Source organism: Zingiber officinale, chromosome 9A, assembly GCF_018446385.1.
Source record: "Zingiber officinale cultivar Zhangliang chromosome 9A, Zo_v1.1, whole genome shotgun sequence".
Classification (NCBI taxonomy): Eukaryota; Viridiplantae; Streptophyta; class Magnoliopsida; order Zingiberales; family Zingiberaceae; genus Zingiber; species Zingiber officinale.
This window is the reverse complement of record NC_056002.1, coordinates 31,485,996-31,504,672: the sequence shown is the minus strand read 5'-3', so window position 1 is coordinate 31,504,672 and position 18,677 is coordinate 31,485,996. Positions and strand designations below refer to the sequence as shown.

Genomic DNA, 18,677 nt, shown 5'->3' with positions numbered 1-18,677 from the left:
AATCTATTAGGAGTAGAGCTTGATCCACCTATATCCCAAGTTGTGACTGAAAATATCTCATGAATTCCTGTGCCACTTCCGTAGATTTGGTGGTAGTTTCTCTATTAGTATTCTCCATAGCTACAATCTCTTTCTTTTGTTATTTCTCTTCACTAAGGAGTAGAAAAAGGGGGTATTCCTGTCAACTTTCTTGAAGTAAGTATGCTTGGCTCGTTGTTGATAAAAGAGGTATTCGGCTTGAGCCAACATAACAGTAGCTTTCCTTGCTTCTTGATATTCCTCATTTACACATGCCTGGGTTAGGACTCTCCGTTGCACTTCCTCTAGGTGTACCAGTGATTTTTGCTCTTGCTTGAATGTATTGGTAATTCTGATGGTTAAGTTGTCGTAGGGGCATTTTGACCAAGGAGAGTTTCTACTTTAGCTTATATCGAGTTGCGTCATTTGTAATCCTTGTGTTTGCATGCTCCCAGTTAGCTTGCATAAGTTGGTTGAAACTAGGATGTGTCGTGTCGTCCATATGTTATAAAACTTGAAAGATTTGGATTTCTCTTTTGGGTTTCAAAAGAGAGACGATACATGAAGCACGATCAGAGAAAACCCCAAGAGTTCTGAATTCTGCAAAGCTACTTCTATCCGATTTCAACCATAATTTATTAACCATGGCATGGTCCATCTTGCATACTGTGTTTATTTGTCCATATATGGCAAAAGATGAAATCGTTCGTCCTCAACACCCCCGCCATATGAACTGACAACTAGTGGAGTGTAGGTCTTCTATCCCTGCCATGTATGTAAATTCTTGGAACTCAGCGGTGGCATATGATGGGGCATCAATCCCTCCTTGTTTATCAGCAAGTGAGAGTGGAGAGTTGAAATATGCTATTATAAAACAAGGTAAATTCATAGTTTCAACTATTTGATGTAGTCCTTACCACATATGCCTTCGCATAAGAGGTTCATGTGGCCTTGCACTTGATAGTGGTGTGGATGAACTGCTCTTCCCACCGCCTAATTTCCAATGTGAGGGTCTGAGAGTCCCATAATAATAGCATACGACTTCAAAGGGAGTTGAAAAGTTGTTGCTTTATATCCCATTGCTGAAATACGGAGGTTTTCAAATTACGATAGTTTGCCATTATTAACTTTGCTTCCGTAATGCATAAAGAGGTAAGTGTACCTACGGTCACTGTATATCATATTTTTGGTTCAGGTGTAAGTAAGCATACCGGTAAATATTTTGGTTCGGGCCTTTTGTTTTTTCAACTTGATAAAGGAGGTAAGTGTACCGTCAGCACATCATATCTTTGGTTAAGTGTGGCCACCGCGTGAGAACGATAAACAAGCATACCGACAAATGCCATTTGAAAATTTTAGTTTTTAAATCACTTGACAGAGGAGTATGTGTACTACCAGTCACTGTATATCATATTTCTGTGTGTTTTTTTTACTAGGACCAACTAATCTTGGAAATGTTCGATTCGAAGAAAATTTTCCGTCGACTAATCAAGTAAATTTGAAAGTACTCATAATAGACGACCCAATAACCAATATATTAAATTTATCATCCCATTAAAAAAAAATATATGGTTAGAATTCAAATCTTAAATACGTAGTTAACCACTCGAAGGACTTAATCGTGGTACCATAACCGTTGGAAAAAATATAAATCACAAACGCTCTCACTCCGGGCATCCCTCCATACCTATCCTAAGGGATTTGGAAGGGACATAAATCACAATAACCAAGCGACGTCTCTTTAGGTGGGAGAGCTTTTATTCTCCAGGGGATTGTTCTCTCGAAGATTTAATCCTTGTTCTCTTATGACAAACTATCATCCGAGTGCCAACTCGGCTATGTCTGTGGAGCCAAGTACATCGCATTTCTTGTGGCAAAAGGTGATGCATTCACCCTAGGCGCCCCTCCACATTCGTCCCAAGGCATTTAGAAGGGAGGTAAATCATGATGACTCATGCTTATTGCTTAATTGCATAATAGAAATGTGAGTAACTAAGCAAACACAATTAAGTAAACATCAATATATAAAAATGAATAAAAAAATAGATTTATGCTGAGCAATGATGCAATCACACCAAGGCAGCGATGGTCGTTAAGTGTAGGACTGAATTGGTTGCATTTGTACGTTACCACACGCAGGCATTATAATCTTTAAACTATTTTATTCTATCAGAATAATTGATCCAGAATTAGCATACATAGTTGATCCAAGATTATTATAAAACACTCCTAAGAATAACATTACTCTCTGTTCTCGATCATTTAATGACTAATGAGGACATCATTAAATGCAATAGGGAATGCAATACTTGACTTCTTCAACATATCATATATCCATTTTTTTACCCATGCATTGTATATGAATAATTATTGTAAAAAAAAAAAAATTCTCTCATAGTTAACTACCACATTAATAGTTCTTAATTTCGTAAGCATATGGTAGAAAACAAAACAATATACAAATAACTTTTTGTTGAAAATTATGAATATTAACTGTGGAAACAATCCTTAGAACTTAGAAGTGCCTTGCCGACTTTTTTTTTCAGAACAGGAAAAAAAAAGTTAGGGTTAAGAATTACCTTGAACTTTCTAACTTGCTACGGAGTGCGACGCCTTACAATAGAAATACCCATCCTCAATAGTCAATCCTCCCTCGCCGTCTCCTCTCCTCTTCCTCCCATTGTGATAGATGTAATAATTCCTTTTCCTTCCTCCTTCCGGTATATATAATTATTTTTTAAAAGTAATTTTTCTATTCTATTCTAGTTTATGCCCTATCGTTTTTATTATTATTTTATTTTATATTATTTATTTATTTAGGTGAAAAAGCAGGTGATGGTATTTGTTAGAAAGAATTAATAATGAATCTCATAAGGTATTAATTAATGTAAAAAATAATTTCAAATTGTAAGGTTTACTTTGAACTATGAATACAATTTTGTTCTCAATATGCAACTATAAAAATCATTTAACTCTACATGCTCGCATCAATGGACACGGATTTGAATTGCAACTACAGTAAATAACCCTCTCACTTAGAGGGTTGTTAAGTACATGATTTATCTCCCTTCATCTTACCGTGGTGCCGAGGATGAGGGTCATTTGACGTGAGTATCATCACGTTTTGCATCAATTTAACTCTACATGGAATCAACATAATTATTGCTATTTCAATTTTAAAGATTCAAAACTAAGTAGACTTTAGAGCTTTTGAGGTAACTTGCTCCAACAATAGCGAGCAAAAACTTATCAAATTGGTTTCGGTAAATAGAAGAAATTGCACGAGTAATATTGCCTTGTCAATGTGCTTCTTCTCAATTGATATGAGTTTATGCATCATTATACATGTAGAAGACTTTTGATAATATATCCACTAATTAAAGTTCCTTTGGTGATTTTAGCATAACAAATATTGATTTATTACTTATATTGAAAAAAAATGGAGGAAGAAAATCAAAATGATTTACCAACCAATACCTTTGCACCTCAATTGAGAGATTTGCTACCTCTTATTAGCGCGATCTTAAAGAGACTGCTTTGGAGGGGTCAATATGATTCAATCGGTAAGTTCCGAGGAGGAACTCGGGTAACTCCTCATCTGAATTTCCCTGTGTCGTAACAGTTTTATTGGGGTTTTCAATTTTGGACATAAAGTGTTAAGCTAAAGGATTTTCTTAAGGATAATGGATGTGCAAATTACCTGTATTAGGATTGCCATCTCTGCTACCAAGTTGGTTAAGCATCCAAGTACAAGACTTGCAACACCCTTCGCAACCATGGAGGAACCAATGTCGATGTCAACCTAATGGTTTATGAGCAAAATGAGGAATCAGAATGAAATCAAAGTAGGATCAAACGACAACAATCAAAGTATTGATATGCCTATTCATCTTACACATGCTAGTGATAGGTTTGAGATTACCTCCAAGTAGTTTGTTCCATGGAAATAATTCACATCGAGTGCACGACCTACCAGACATGCTTTCTTACCGACACTTTGCTTAACTATCCACGGTCCCTGAAGGCATACCGAATGGGATGAGAATAAAAGACTGTAGAAAGCAAGCGACATTGTTTTTCTAAGGAACTAACGAAGATTTAGTATGAAGGACACCTCTGCTATATGTGGGATGAGCTTAAACCTTGAGTTTCGATAAGCGTCATCTCCTCCAACAAATCTTTTCAACAGTGGAATGCTATCCACCGGCATATTCATCATATAGTACAAAGCGAGGTTGTATGTGGTGGAACCTGGCATCTATTTTTGAGTTACGATAAAAGCAGCTTTAGAGAACACATGTTATGGTTGAGAAACTAGATGCAAATGGAGGCGAGGAAATGAACCGCTACTATGCTTACTTGAAAGTTAACGACGAAGAAAAACTCATCGCTGAATTGTGCCGCATGTTTCTGTAATTGTTGAAACTCTTCTGAACGTGCCACATTTTAAAAAGCAGTTTTCAGATTCAAGATCATGTTGAGATATATGACTCACCTGCACGATACCCCCTGAGCGACCACTGAGATCATCCTCGCGCTTATCAGATTTTAACCAGTCAGCTGCTACCAGTTCCATTAGTGTACCACTGGCTGCAATCTGTACAAAAGTTTACCAAACGATTAAAACAGATTGGCAATGAGGCTAGATCGAGGAGTTAGATTTAACATTCGAGGAAGGTGGAGGAGGGTTCCCAAGAATGAGTTAGGTAATCAAGAAAGTGTAATGCCTCATCAAAATTTACAGAATTTTGGGATCGAACACCTTGAGTTCTCAAGAATTAGTTAGATAATCAAGAAGGCGTAATGCCTCTTATTTTAGCTTCATCGAAGTTTACAGAATATTCAGATTGAACACCAAGACTTGTTTCGCAAAATGAAAGGAAGGAAATATATGATTTAGTACCTTTTTACGGTCTCGTAAGTAGGTTTTACCCCGTATCAAGAATGTTGATGGATCTGCTGTTGCCCAAGTGGAAGCAAGTGAAAAGCTTGAGTCCTTTAGTAGGGTGGAACCGTAACTACAGAAGGGTGCATCATCAGATAGTGAGGCTTCGCCTATGCAACTTTTTGTTTGAACTGCAAAGCAACAAGTTGAAACTGACTGGCTAAAAAAGCACAGGAGTTGCACATGAGCTTGCTCAGAAATTTATTTAATGCTAGCAATGAAGAGAAGTATTTGTTAAAATTACCTGCAAGTCCATGCCATCTTTTCATAAGAGCAGCAGCAGGAGACCGCCTCGCCTGATATAGGTTCTGCGTTGGTCAGATTGATCACATAGAAACAAAAAAAAGAGATTTCAAAGGATGCTAAGATGAATATCTAACATGCCTGAAACTACAAACACAGTGAAATTATTTGCTAATACAAATCCTTTCCATCATTCTCAATTTACTCTCTTAAGTAAAGAAAATCTTGAACAGAAAAACTTTAGGGTTCCGTAAGTTGAGGAAATCTTAAAAATAATAGGAAATGATATGATTGAACCTGAAAGGGTGAATATGAAGTCCACATATCTTCCTGTTGTTCATATTCTGATTCATCCAGGAAATCAAAAAATTCATCATCAGTGTCATTGGCTTCAAGGAATGAGCCATTCATGCCCACGGCTCCTGCATCAGACTCCCGAGAATCTTCTGTATGTTCCTGAATTCCATTCTGAACTGGCAATTGTAGATCTAGTCCTGCCTCTTCTCGTAGAGAAAACCTTACATCTGAACCAGGGCAGTTTCCTAGTTTAGCTCGGAACATCTCCCTTAGTGCTGCAAATTGGCAATGCCACTTATTGGTAATAGGACAACCAAAGTGACAGAAGTCGGCGAAATGTTAAAGGGCCACTTACCTGCAACTCGCTTTAGCATTCTAATGGTAATGTGTTCTCTGGCAGAGGTGAAAAGCCGAGGCATCCATAGTTTCCAATCAATAGCAAGCATGTGCTTAACTACAGATTCTTTTCCTTGGTTTATAGGAGTTATAACATATCCACCATCTGCGCATGGAAGTATACAGCAATTATCAATCTCACTCGCCTAACTAAAACATAATAAAACTTATCAATGAAATTCTAAAAATAGTTATTTGGGCTCCATTCAAGGAACTCACCTTTAAAATAGGCACGTTTGCATCCTCTATGAGGTTGGCATTTTTGGTGGAAAACAGACTGGAAGAGGATTACTGGACCGAAGAGGCAATCTAAGAGTTAAGTTATTGTGAAGATCATTGGCAAAATATAACTAAACAAGTTCTCTGCATTACCATACGTTCCATCTTCTTCCCTCCTCCAGTAACGCCTTATTAATACATCCCTTGGTTTCATACCCCTGTAAGGTAGATTTCATTCTGTCAAGACCTGATAGGAACTAAAATAAACAATGCCAAACAAAATAGAAAGAGCACTTTATTTTTGTGAGCCTAACCAAAAAATCTTACCTAGGCAACCAATCATGACGGAATTTCACATGGATAATATCCGTGTGACCATCTAAATGTTCTATTATACTGGCTTCATTGAAACAGTAGTCCCATCTGCAAGAAAATTCATACAGACAACTCAACTAAAGTAGAGGATATGATTGTGAAACCTACTGCAACTTCACTTTATGTTTGCAATTTTAATTGATCGTCTTTAACAGAAATGTTTAGAACGGTAAACGTTTTCTTATGAATGACATCTGCTCAATTAATAGGTGCCAGAAAAAGAAAATGTAGAGAAGAATGAATCACTACTCTTACTCTAATCTTGATGGACCAAGAGAAATGACTTCATGGAAAATGGCTTCAGGACTTGCTCCAACTACACCTACTGCCATTATGGCCGAATTTTCATCATGATGCTGCGAAAAAAAGTGTAATCAGTGCATTGAAATCTTTTGTGCAAATTGTTTCAGTCATCTAGTAATTACCTTGCTATAACGATTGCCCTTCCTTCCTTCTTTGAACAACCGTAGACCTGCACAAGCTCTATGAGCTAAATCTGAAGCTTTAGTGGATGGCACAAGTATCTAATATATATTTACCATTGTCACAGCCAAATATTGTCCATGAAGAAGGTTCTATAACATCAGATATTATCCTATCCCTTTGTAATGATGAGAAGAAATCCCAATCTGGAAACAATCACAGAGTAAAGTGTCAAAAAAAAAAAGGAGTATGAATAGCCAAAGAAATGGCTATTTATGGGACTAACGACGAAACCTGAGTCTAATCTTGAAACCATCTGCTTATAATCATTTAAGAGTACAACACTACTAATATCATCTGGAGAAGAAGAGAAAAAATTGCTCACCAGCTGAATGTGCAAGACTTCTACGCAACCTGTAATTTCAATATAATTCAGCATACTGATATTGTTTTTTAAAAAAATCATTAAATATGCTAATAATTAATATATTATGTTGAATAATTAGCTTACTTTACTTAGCATTTTGTTATCATATATTGGTGAAATAATTGCTTAATGTAAGGTTTCAAGTGGTATCTATTCTTAAATTGGTTCAGGTAGGTAACAAAAAGAAGATAGGCTATAGCTGTTAGCTAAGGTTCATGTTTAAAAGATGATTAGTGAGGGAAAGGTATGCTTGTTGATCTGATGGTTTGATCTATTTGGTGATACTGGATTAGTACCATCAATTGGATGGCTTGATGATTGATTGCCTATGGATAACGGATGATGGATTTATTCATGATTGTCAAAATTGTGATCAGGGATTCAGTAGCTTACAGCACTACAACCCAGAATCATCCTTATTGATCTAAATACCGGGTAGGATTCAACTTGGACTGGATTTCCATGAAACTACAAGATGATCCTATATTCCCTCGGTGTTCTTAGATTGAATCTTGGACCACATTCACAAAGACATTTTAAATCTTGACTTGTATTAGAAGGGGATCACATATCAACTAAGAAAATTTTCCAACTACATTGTAATCCATTTTGTAAAAGTTACAACTTGCTATATAAAATCACAACAACTAATAGTTATATGAATAATTGTAATTAGTAATTATGTATGGCATTAGCATAAAGTTTTAAATGTTTACAACAGTACAAAATTGAAAATAAATACATATATTATAAATGTCAAGTGCAATTTTAGAATGTTAATTTAAGAAGCAATAAGCCAATGGATATGCATCGTGGTGATCAATCAGCCATCTAAATTCATGTAATCCATTTTTTTCATCAACTAAAATAAACATACTAAACATGACTGTGACTCCACCTGAGATGTTTTTATGTTCAAGATGATTGACACAATATACATTTCCTGCAGAGAATAGGTTGTTGACATTTATAATAGACACAATAGACCATGTCTTGTAGGATGTAAGTAATTTATTGAATAATTAGTTAGGTCAAAAGGCTATATATACATGGATTGTAGTTTTAGACGGTATTAATTACCAACATTATTCATCAATTTGGTTAAAATTAGATAAGCTAAAGTCCACAAAATATTAGTATCTAAAATTCATATATATACAATCATGAAAACAAAATAAAATGCCATTGTATATCACAAGCAAAACATGGGAATTCTAAGCAAACACACTTGCACTTTGCACTGTTCCTAACAATCGGTTAAAATCATTCTAGGGTTAATAAAATGTTCACTTTTAAACCTGCTATAATGAGTTGAAGGTATTTATATGCCTTGGCATAAAGAAAAATCCAAATGACCGGTTAGAAACAGAATATGCAGGAAACAACTAGTGTACCTAAGAGATGCGCATCTTCTTTTTGAGAAAATCGAAACATTTGGTTCCTCCATGGCACATTCCTACAGGAATAGACATTCTCAATTAGTTTTATCCTGATAAAACTATGTCAAGTATTGTGGAACCATTATCGACCTTGAATTTTGCTTCCATCAATGTATTTATCCACTTAGCTGCTTCTTCAGAACTTCTAGTACCCAACTGGATCAGAGAATCTCAGATTGAATATTTTTAAATGTGCTGGAGGAACTTAATTCAAGATGAATTCTGTAATGATACTTTTACCTTGAGCTTTCTGTCATTTGAAGTGTTGTGCAGAGTAAAAAGAAAGAAAGCCTGTATGACAACATGAATTACAAGATTGCAAAGAAAAATTAACAACATTAAATCTATCTCACAATCTTTTTCCACATTCTTGTAATATTCTCACATTCCCCATGATGTTTTCTCTTCCATTGTCATTTACACGGATACATGAATCAATATTTGCAGATCTTACAGGAACCTGAAAAGGGCAATAAAAGATGAACTTCAACAGATAGCAATTCACCTCACACTTAATATTTGTATTAATTTGGTTGCCAAAAATTTTTTTTTGTGAATCCAAGTTTCATCTTATTTTGGGTTTAGGGTTTAGGGTCTAGGGTTTAGGGAGAACTGAAAAAAACATCAACATCAAAATCAAACCATGTTAGACCAGACTATTTGGCGCTGCCGACGAGTATATTATTCCTCTATTGAAGTCTATTTATGCAAAGCCAAATCAAATACTAAATGGAACTCAAGAAACATAGTAAAAGGAAATTCTTTTCACAAGTGACTAAGTTCGTTTATTCCCAAAGCAACCTTGAAGATTCTATTCATGTTCTTCTTTTTTGCAAACAATAAAAAAGCTCTTGGGAGGAGAACTCAAAGAGGTTTTCTTCAAGTAAGAAAAAGAAAAAAAAAAAACTAGCATGAACTTTATGTTTTAACAAATCTAACATGAAAACTTTCGATTATAATAAATGCATGCACATCCTTTCAATTTTATAACATCCTTTCAACTCATTTAATATACTAGGATATAAATTATTTGATTGTTAGAGTAAACAAGAATATTAACTTTTAACCAAATACTTAAACTAACAATATGCTAAATTTATTGCAAAATTGAAAGTATATGTTTGTTCTAGATTCGTTAAAACATTGAAGTTCATGCTTATATTTAGCAAGTATTCTAAAAAAATGTAAAAAAATAAAACCTTGCTGGTATTTAAGCACTCAAAATCCCAATCCTAAAAGAAAATCGATCCTTTCTCCTCGTACCTAATCCATTTAGATTTCAAACGGCGCAAGCACTACTAATCATCGACATCCAAAATCCTACCTTTTCCCTCCCCGATCCCTCTCCGAACTCCTACTGCCACGTCCATTAATCTATTCACGATGCGACGACGTCCGAGAAGTGATTACGATCGCATAGGAGCGCAGAGAAACCCTACCTGGGCCCCGTCGTCTGGCACGTCCCGGTAGCAATCGAGGGCGTTGCGGTGGCGGTCGAGGACGAAGTAGCGCTTGCGGGGGTAGTGCAGGCCGAATCTATTGGAGCGGAAGAGGTAGAGCCACCCCTCCACATTCCCTCCCTTCTCCTCCTCGCCCCCGCCCTCTCTGCTCCCCATTGCTGGACGCTGACGGACGGCTCCAGCCTCCAAGGAGTCAAATTCGTTGGCGTTGCGGGGACGAAAGGGAAGCGAAGGCGTGGCTTCGTGGCCTTCTCTTGCTTTCTCCAATGGGAACTCGACGAGTAACGAGTAGTTGGTCGGCGTTGAAGAGGAGGAGGAGGAGGAGGCGAAAGAGGAGGAAGAAGACGACGAGGGAGAAGTCGCGAGGCGAAGTCGAGCTGGTACGCCAGCCGGTCGGCCAATTTAAGTGACGGCATAAATTTTAAATTTTTTAAAAATAAATTTAATTATTTTAAAAATTAACAATAATTATTAAATGTAGCATTCATTTAATTTTTTTTAAAAAGTATTTAGGGCAAAAATTGAAAGGATGATTCTTTATTTTTATTAACAATAAATATGGCTATTGGGGTAGTTATATAAGCAAAATCGCGTCCATTTTACTAAAATCAATACATATAAAGTATTATTATTATATTAATCAATATTATTTAAATTTAATTAAAATTACTCCAATATTTATATTCACAGCTGATTTTAATTAAATTAGAGTGATTTTAATTAAATGTAAATATTTTTTTATTAAATTAATAAAAAAATTATTTTAATATAATATTAAGTTGACTAAGTTTCCTACTGTCACAACTGTACTCTTAACTACTCGGATAAAGATTTCTCGTAAATAAATATATATTCATATTAAATTTTATAACAAATTTAGTATGTATATATATATATATTTAAAAAAATGTAAAATTTAGACATAACATTCACGTTTGTTTCTTAGCGCAAGATATATTTGAGATAGTTATCATAGGATGGACTTGTCATATTATATTAAGTAAGGATTAAATACCAACAAAAGTGGAGAAATATTCTTTTCATAGAGATCATGTATAATTTCTTAATTTACCTAATGTTTCATCGTAACGTAATTGTGGTAGAATAATGGACGCAATCAAGTTTTAATCGATTATGATCTCTTTTTAGATTTACTATCCCTATTAGATTATAATTTGAATCAGAGCGATAGCCTTCAGCCACTCGAAGGTCGTCAGAAGTAGACAAGTGTCTAAATTATCGGGTGCTGAGTGAGGAATGACTTTTGGCCGCCTACTCCGATCCAATTATAACTTGATAAAAATGATAAACTTAGGAAAATATTATAACTAATTACGACTAGATTATAATCACGCAGCACGATCTATCTGCTCCCCACCATAACACCTTTTGCCACATTCACATTTTATTCGCATATGAGAACGCAAAACAGGTCATAATTGAGTGAGAAAATTCATTTCGAACATTATTCGCTAAAGTTAGAATTGGTTGCGTTCACCAATTAGAAAATAATTGTTTGAAAAAAAATGTTAAAATCATTAAAAATCTGAAACTAGTTAATAGAAATTATTTGGAAGCTTTGAATTTATGACCAATCGTTCTAGATTTAATATTATCTGATTAATTATTTTTTAATATACATATTATTTTACGTTCGTAGAGATTATTTCTCTACACCGAGCAACTATCAAATTAAAATACATTTAATCTCATTCAGGGGCATTGAATGTGGAATTAATTATTCAACTGTCCAAGGACTACTCACCATCCAATTGCCTATTAATTCAAAGAAGAAGATGGCATCACGGCATCAAGTAACGATACGTTTGGCAAAATGAAAACAAGCTTGACTAGTTTCGGTGCCTAGCAACAGATAAAGACATGATGAATAATTCCCTGCAAACAATTTTTGATTTTTTTTTAATCTAATATATATAGTCCAATTTATTCAGAAGTGAATAGTTCGAGTTGAGATCCTCTATCTTAAAAATGATATATCATGAGGATATCATGATCGGACGAGTTAAATCATATCTTAAAGATATAATGTATATCACAAGGATATCATTACCGTCTGATAGGAGAAGGGACAGAGCCGTAACTTCCACAAGGCCAGAGAGGCAACCGTCTCAGGGCCCAGCTCAATGAAGGGCCCATTTTTTTTTTTTAATTATACCTACAACAAAATGAGAGACAGGAACCCTAAATGGTTGCTAAACCTATTCTCACGGCTTCGAGGCGCGCACCGATGCACAACTCTTATTTGAATGCAATTTCTTCTCTAATGTTGCTCTTCTTTGCACGTGATTTCTTCTCCAGCTTTCTTTTCTACCGATGCATGGATGCACGTGTTCCTAATCTTCTTCTTTGACCTTCTTCTTCGTCTTACAACACGTGACACCAATTGTATCCTAATTGTGCAACAACGATCGTTTGTGCGGCCTAATCACGTCCATTCTCGCAGTGGCTATCTCACACAACACTGGCTGGTGGTTGTTGGCCTTTGCTCGTGTGACCTAATTGCACGGCGCGGTGGTTGTCGCACGCTACCCCGGTCGCTTGTGCGAACGACAACCTAATTGCATGGTGGTTACTGCTTGTCGCCTTGCTACTACCTACGACCACCGTATTGGTCTCAGTGTTACAAGATACACTAAATGAACTATCAATGTTATAGATTGAGAAAGAAATAGTCCGACAATTGAATTATTCAGATTTTGTAAACATTTTTACCTCTAAAATAGCTAGTCAAGTAGTGTTATAATAATATATTATTTTTGATTTATTTATGTATTTAGTATATATATTATTTGTAAATTGAATTTTATCATTATTTATCGTAGTAAAAGGGCCACTTTTTAGTATGCGCTTCAGGTCCTATCGAATACAAGTATGGCTATGAGAGGGGACACGAGGATACATCATTTTTGAGACAAAAGATCTCAACTAGAATAGTTCAGTTCTACAAACTGGTTATCAGACAAATCCAGAAGCATGAGCAATTTCTCCTTGAGTAGCTAAAGTCCTGGATTTTTCATTCCACGATAAGAAAATATCTTATAGCACGCCATAATTGAGATTTGAACCATAAATACTTAGTGATCTTGTCTGAACTATGAGTTGATGAAAGCTGGGGACGTGGCGTTCTCTGCTGGCCTCGTATAGACGTCGGGATGAGGTGGACCTCCGGCGAATCTGCAACAAAGTCGGGCCGGGATGGGGTTCCCGGCGACGACCTTCCGACGCTCAAGTCAGGTGAGAAAAAAGCTGGAGCAAGATAATGAGAACTGTAGCTACAGTGTGGATCATTGCATACCTCCGCTGAAGCTTAGGGGTCCTTATATAGGACCCCGGGGAGATGCGTGCACGCTTGCCGAGACATGCACGCTTCCCCAAACATACCTCAAACATGGATGTCGGAAAAAGTATGTCTGACGCCATTCCGCAACCGTCCGAGCATATCCCTGACGGGACAGTGGAAACTTCCATCGTACGATTCTGTGTACGGCCTGGCCGTCGACCATGCCGATTGTCGCCGGCAGCTGTCTCTAAGCTGATCCTATCCGAACTATGAGTTGATGAAAGCTGGGGACATGACGCTCTCTGCTGGCCTCGTGTAGACGTCGGGATGAGGTGGACCTCCGGCGAACCTGCAACAAAGTCGGGCCGGGATGGGGTTCCCGGCGACGACTCTCCGACGCTCAAGTTGGGCGAGAAGAAAGCTGGAGCAAGATACTGAGAATTGTAGCTATAGTGTGGATCATTGCATACCTCTGCTGAAGCTTAGGGGTCCTTATATAGGACCCCGGGGAGATGCGTGCATGCTTCCCGAGGCATGCACGCTTCCCCAAACATACCTCAAACATGGATGTCGGAAAAAGCATGTCTGACGTCATTCCGCAACCGTCCGAGCATATCCCTGACGGGACAGTGGAAACTTCCATCGTACGATTCTGTGTACGGCCTGACCGTTGACCATGCCGATTGTCGGCGGCAGCTGTCTCTAAGCTGATATCCCCAGCTGTCCCTTTTGTTCTTTTCTGTCTTTCGTCTATTCCTGGGCCGGGCGGGCCAACCGCCTGGTGCTCCAGGCGTGCGAGGATGTGAGTGTATCGGATCGAGCGGGAAGGCCTCCGGTCATGTGCTCGGATGAGATTGCGCCACCTTGATCTGCGACTCAGCCGGGCGGCTTGGCCGCTCGGCATAGAAACTCCTTTACCTTACGTCGGAAACCCGACCTGTGGTCGAGCTGTCTTTCATCTGGCCTGGGAGATTTTGCTCGGCAGGACCTTAGGGTCGACCCTCTTGACCTTTGACTCCTATGTGTCATTGACCTCCTCCTCCTCCTCTTGGGCGGGTCCCCCATTCTTACCATCGGACCACGTGCCTCCCCCTCAAGTCTAGTCAAAGGAGGCACTAAGTCCGACTGACTGGTCTGCGAGTCGGGTTGAGTGATAGCCGTTCTCCCACTTTCGAAAATGTCATTCCGCTCGGCCAATATGGAGGCTAGTATCGTCGTTCAGCCTCCTACTGATGATCACCCTGCCGACCCGCTGGCGGTCAACACTGACGTCCCTAGGATCTCCCTGGAATGCGTGCAAATCCTTACCATTAAGGTTGGGCACGCGACCTCTGCCCCGTAATGGGGCTCATTAAATGTGCTCCCGTGACCTGATGCCACGTGGTGTCACTGCCGTCATCGTGCAGCGGTGGCGTCGCGTCCGATAGGACCTTCGGTGGTTTGAAATGAGCGGTTAGATATGGGCCTCGGGCCCTGTGACCTGAATCTGACGGCTCGAGAGGATCGGTCCCAACCTTATAAATCCCTCGTCGCCCTCCTCCGCTGCATTTTCGCAGTCGTTCGTTCAGAAGCCTCCGCTTGCGCTCAGTGCACCGGCGAACTTGCTCCCTGGCATTCCGGCGACTCCTCGTCCTCTTTTTTCGACCGTCCTCTTTTCTGTAAGGATCCTTTGCCTCTTGCTCCTTGGTTCTCGTGTTTTCTTTGCATTCTTCGCCGTGTTCTTGCTTCTTGATCACTGTTCCGTTCATCTTCCCCATTGAGCCCCTTGCTTTTTCTTCTGACTTCGCCTTTTCCACTATTCCGGCCATGGCTAGTTTTTCCCAGCCCTCAGACCTCGCCCCGGCCCGTGGTATACTACCATGGAGTCACGGTTCGATCAGCGTGATGCGGAGGGCTTAGTTAATGCTTTTGATCTTCCCTCTGATTTCGAACTTATTCTGCCCTCGCCTTCCGCCCGCCCGCACAAACAGCCGCTCGACACTGTTTGTTTTTTCCGTGATCAGTTTGTGACCGGTCTGCGCTTTCCTCTTCATCCCTTTATCGTCGAAATCTGTAATTTCTTCGGTATTCCGCTCGGCTAGCTGGTACCAAATTCCTTCCGTCTTTTGTGTGGAGTTGTTATGTTATTCAAAATTCACAATATTCCCCTCCGCCCGGAGGTTTTTTACTACTTCTATTACCCCAAGCAATCCGAGCTGGACACTTATCTGTTCTAGTCTCGGATCAGCTTGGTCTTCTTCGATAAGATGCCTACCTCCAACAAACATTGGAAGGAATACTTTTTCTTCCTTCGTCTTCCCGGACGGCTCCCCTTCTTGACTAAGTGGCAGGTCGGACCACCGACCTCCCCCAAGCTGAAGAGGTACAAGACCCGGCTGGACTATCTACAGGCCGCAAATATGCTGGTCGGCCTCAAGCTCGATATCAATAAGCTTATACCAGAAGGGGTGATGTATATGTTCGGCCTGAGTCCGAGCCGAACCAAGCTCCCGAACACCTTCGGTAAGAAGTTCATCTTTGTTTGTAATTTGAGTCTAACTAATTTTCTTATTTTTCTTTCACAGCTAACATTGTGACGGAGTCCGTCCTGTTCGGTATCCTGAAGAAGAAGGCGGCAACAATTGAGGCAGCAGCAGCCAAGGAAATGGAGCAGCTGAACATCGCCCCCGGTCGGCTCTCACGAAGGTGAGAGTGAAGCGGATGCTGGGGAGTTGACCGCTCAAACCGCCCCTATGGAGGCGACGGGCGAAGCAACCACTAGCAGGGATCCGACCGCCGGCGATTCCGAACCGGAAGATGATCTCCCCCTTAACCGGAAGAGACGCAGGATGGAGGCGCCCCTGCGTTCGGCCACTTCAGCGATACAAGCGTCCGAGCTGGCGGGCATTCCTTCTCCGAGAGGGCAGGTGCCGTCTGTTGAGGCCCTCTCTTCCGACTGGACCCCCTCCCAGCTGGAATTGCTGGCAGATCCCATCGCGGCCCAGCCGGTCCGCTCCCTGCCTCTGGCGTCTCGGAGGCCTTGCCGCTCGACCATACTTTCAGCGCCGTCCGCCCCAACATCTGATCCCTCCGCGTCCGCTCACACGACGTCGGTTAGGCTCCGCACCATTAAGGCCACTCTGCATCTTCCTACTGAGGATTACTTGGTGAAGTCAGATCGGCCCACAACCCCTAAGCACATGATCGCCCTTCGGGGGCCACTCGTCGAGGTATGGGCGGACGCCCGAGCTCGCGTTGCCGTAATGCCTCCCGATCAGCTAGCTAACAGTCACATGCGGCATGCCACCGACGTAAGTCTTCTGTCCACCCAAACTTCTTTGCATCGCCTCCCCGTTCGGCACTAAAAAGCTCCTTTTTCGTTAGCGTTGGGTGGAAGATGTAGCGGTTGCCGCTCGTCTGGCGATGCTAGAAGAAGAGCTAAAGCATCTCAAGACTTCTGGCGGGGCCATCCTCTTCTCAGGGCCCTTCATATGTCGAGTTGTAGAAGGAGCTGGCCAAGACCAAGGAGCTGCTAGAGGCCGAGCGGAAGAAGATGGCCGACCAGGCGTACATGCTGGGCCAGCTTGAAAAGCAGGTCAAAACTTATGACCGCAAGATAGAACTTGCGATCACTCGGAAGAATGACGCTATCGCCGATCTGGAAGCGAAGAATGTGGAGGCCCGCGCCCTAGAACAGCGGGTAAAGGAGTTGGCGGATCTGCTGGACGGCGAGAAGAAGGGTCGTTTGATCGAGGTGGTGGCTCTCAAGGATGAGCTGAAGACCCTGCAGGAGGCCCTAGAGGCCTCTCGCTATGCTCTCAAGGAGTATCAGGAGACTGAGCCAAGCCGGTTCGCCATACTGAGGCAGAAGTACATCCACTCGGATGAGTTCGTTTAGAAGGTCTGCGATTGGCTCGTCCATGCCTTCGAGTTGGCTATTACAGCCACGGCGGATTATCCGAAGGCAAAGGGTCATCTTCTGGAGTCCTTCCTAATTCCCGTCCGCGAGCATGCTGCCCTTCTTACCACTGTGCCGAAGGATGTTTTTGACTTTCTAGAATGAAGTGTTTTTGTAGTTATGCCGCTCGGTCGGCGAACTTCCCCGTTTGTTTTATGAAAGTTTTCTCGCGCTTTGCCGGTTTACTCTTTCTGGTCTAACATAGACAATCGTGTATCCTGAGTGGGTTGTGTTGATTTCCTCCTGACTTCTAATGATCACCGCTCGTCTCTTGTTAGCTATTGCGTTTCAATGTTGTCGTTGGACGATCTTCAGATGGGGGGGGGGGTTTATAGTCGTCAGTCCGACTTTGAGATTTAACGTCGCCGCTCGACGGTCTTCCGAGCGGGGTATTTATGGTTGCCGCTTCGACCCTAAAGTTTAACGTCGCCGCTCGATGGTATTCGGGCCGGGGGGTTTATAGTCGCTGGTCCGACTTTAGAGTTTAACGTCGCCGCTCGACGGTCTTCCGAGCGAGGTATTTATGGTTTCCACTTCGACCCTAGAGTTTAACGTCGCCACTCGACGGTCTTCCAAGCGGGGTATTGATAGTCGCCGCTTCGACCCTAGAGTTTAACGTCGCCGCTCGACGGTCTTCCAAGCGGGGTATTGATAGTCGCCGCTTCGACTCTAGAGTTTAACGTCGCCGCTCGACGGTCTTTGGGCCGGGGGGTTTATAGTCGCCGATCCGACTCTAGAGTTTAATGTCGCCGCTTGACGGTCTTCGAGCCGGGGGGTTTATAGTCACTGGTCCAACTCTAGAGTTTAACGTCACCGCTCGACGGTTTTCGGGCCGGGGGATTTATAGTCGCCGCTCGACGGTCTTCATGGGGGTTCGCCGTTCGGCGCACATGGCTCATATCCTTTGTCTTTTTTCTAATCTTTACTCCAGTAGCTAAAGGATACAGACGAACGGAATATACATGAAATGCATTACATTGGCGTACCTTTCACCCAGCTCGGTACGGCTGGAGATGATTTGTGCTCCATGGTCGCTCTAGCCGCCGTCCGTCCCCATCTTCCAGGTAGTTGGCGTCCGATCGGAACTTCTCGATGACTTTGAAAGGCGCTGCCCAGGGGGCCTCAAGCTTGCTTACATCGCCGACCGGTTTCACCTTCTTCCACACCAGGTCGTCGACCTGGAATGCTCTGGGAATT

At 41.0% G+C, this 18,677-nt stretch overlaps 1 protein-coding gene across 4 annotated transcripts; it reads right to left on the bottom strand.

Annotated features, from left to right (window-relative positions):
* Positions 1 to 2,854: 2,854 nt before the first annotated feature.
* On the bottom strand, positions 2,855 to 10,616 carry LOC122021654 (protein ENHANCED DISEASE RESISTANCE 2-like). Of its 4 annotated transcripts, none has more exons than XM_042579798.1 (22): positions 10,222 to 10,616; positions 9,168 to 9,242; positions 9,023 to 9,073; positions 8,873 to 8,938; positions 8,738 to 8,799; positions 7,302 to 7,330; positions 7,033 to 7,122; positions 6,919 to 6,965; positions 6,749 to 6,849; positions 6,446 to 6,541; positions 6,272 to 6,336; positions 6,119 to 6,190; positions 5,859 to 6,005; positions 5,504 to 5,778; positions 5,208 to 5,271; positions 4,922 to 5,094; positions 4,514 to 4,615; positions 4,378 to 4,428; positions 4,133 to 4,276; positions 3,941 to 4,036; positions 3,719 to 3,820; positions 2,855 to 3,626 (listed from the first exon to the last, which is right to left on the bottom strand). In XM_042579798.1, the coding sequence occupies exons 1-22, from the start codon at positions 10,396 to 10,398 to the stop codon at positions 3,531 to 3,533; spliced, it is 2,181 nt and encodes a 726-aa protein (XP_042435732.1). In that variant the 5' UTR covers positions 10,399 to 10,616; the 3' UTR covers positions 2,855 to 3,530. The 4 variants fall into 4 exon arrangements, with proteins under 4 accessions (XP_042435732.1, XP_042435733.1, XP_042435735.1 ...); XM_042579799.1 differs by having other exon boundaries at positions 2,863 to 3,626; positions 5,208 to 5,259; XM_042579800.1 differs by having other exon boundaries at positions 2,867 to 3,626; positions 9,136 to 9,242; positions 10,222 to 10,239.
* Positions 10,617 to 18,677: the final 8,061 nt, after the last annotated feature.

Coding starts and splice junctions, on each gene's coding strand:
- LOC122021654 (XM_042579798.1), bottom strand. CDS start 10,398: ATGGGGAGCAGAGAGGGCGGGGGCGAGGAGGAGAAGGGAGGGAATGTG. Junction 9,074..9,167: donor GAGAAAACATCATGGGGAAT/GTGAGAATATTA, acceptor GTTGTCATACAG/GCTTTCTTTCTTTTTACTCT. Junction 5,272..5,503: donor CTTCATATTCACCCTTTCAG/GTTCAATCATAT, acceptor TGACCAACGCAG/AACCTATATCAGGCGAGGCG.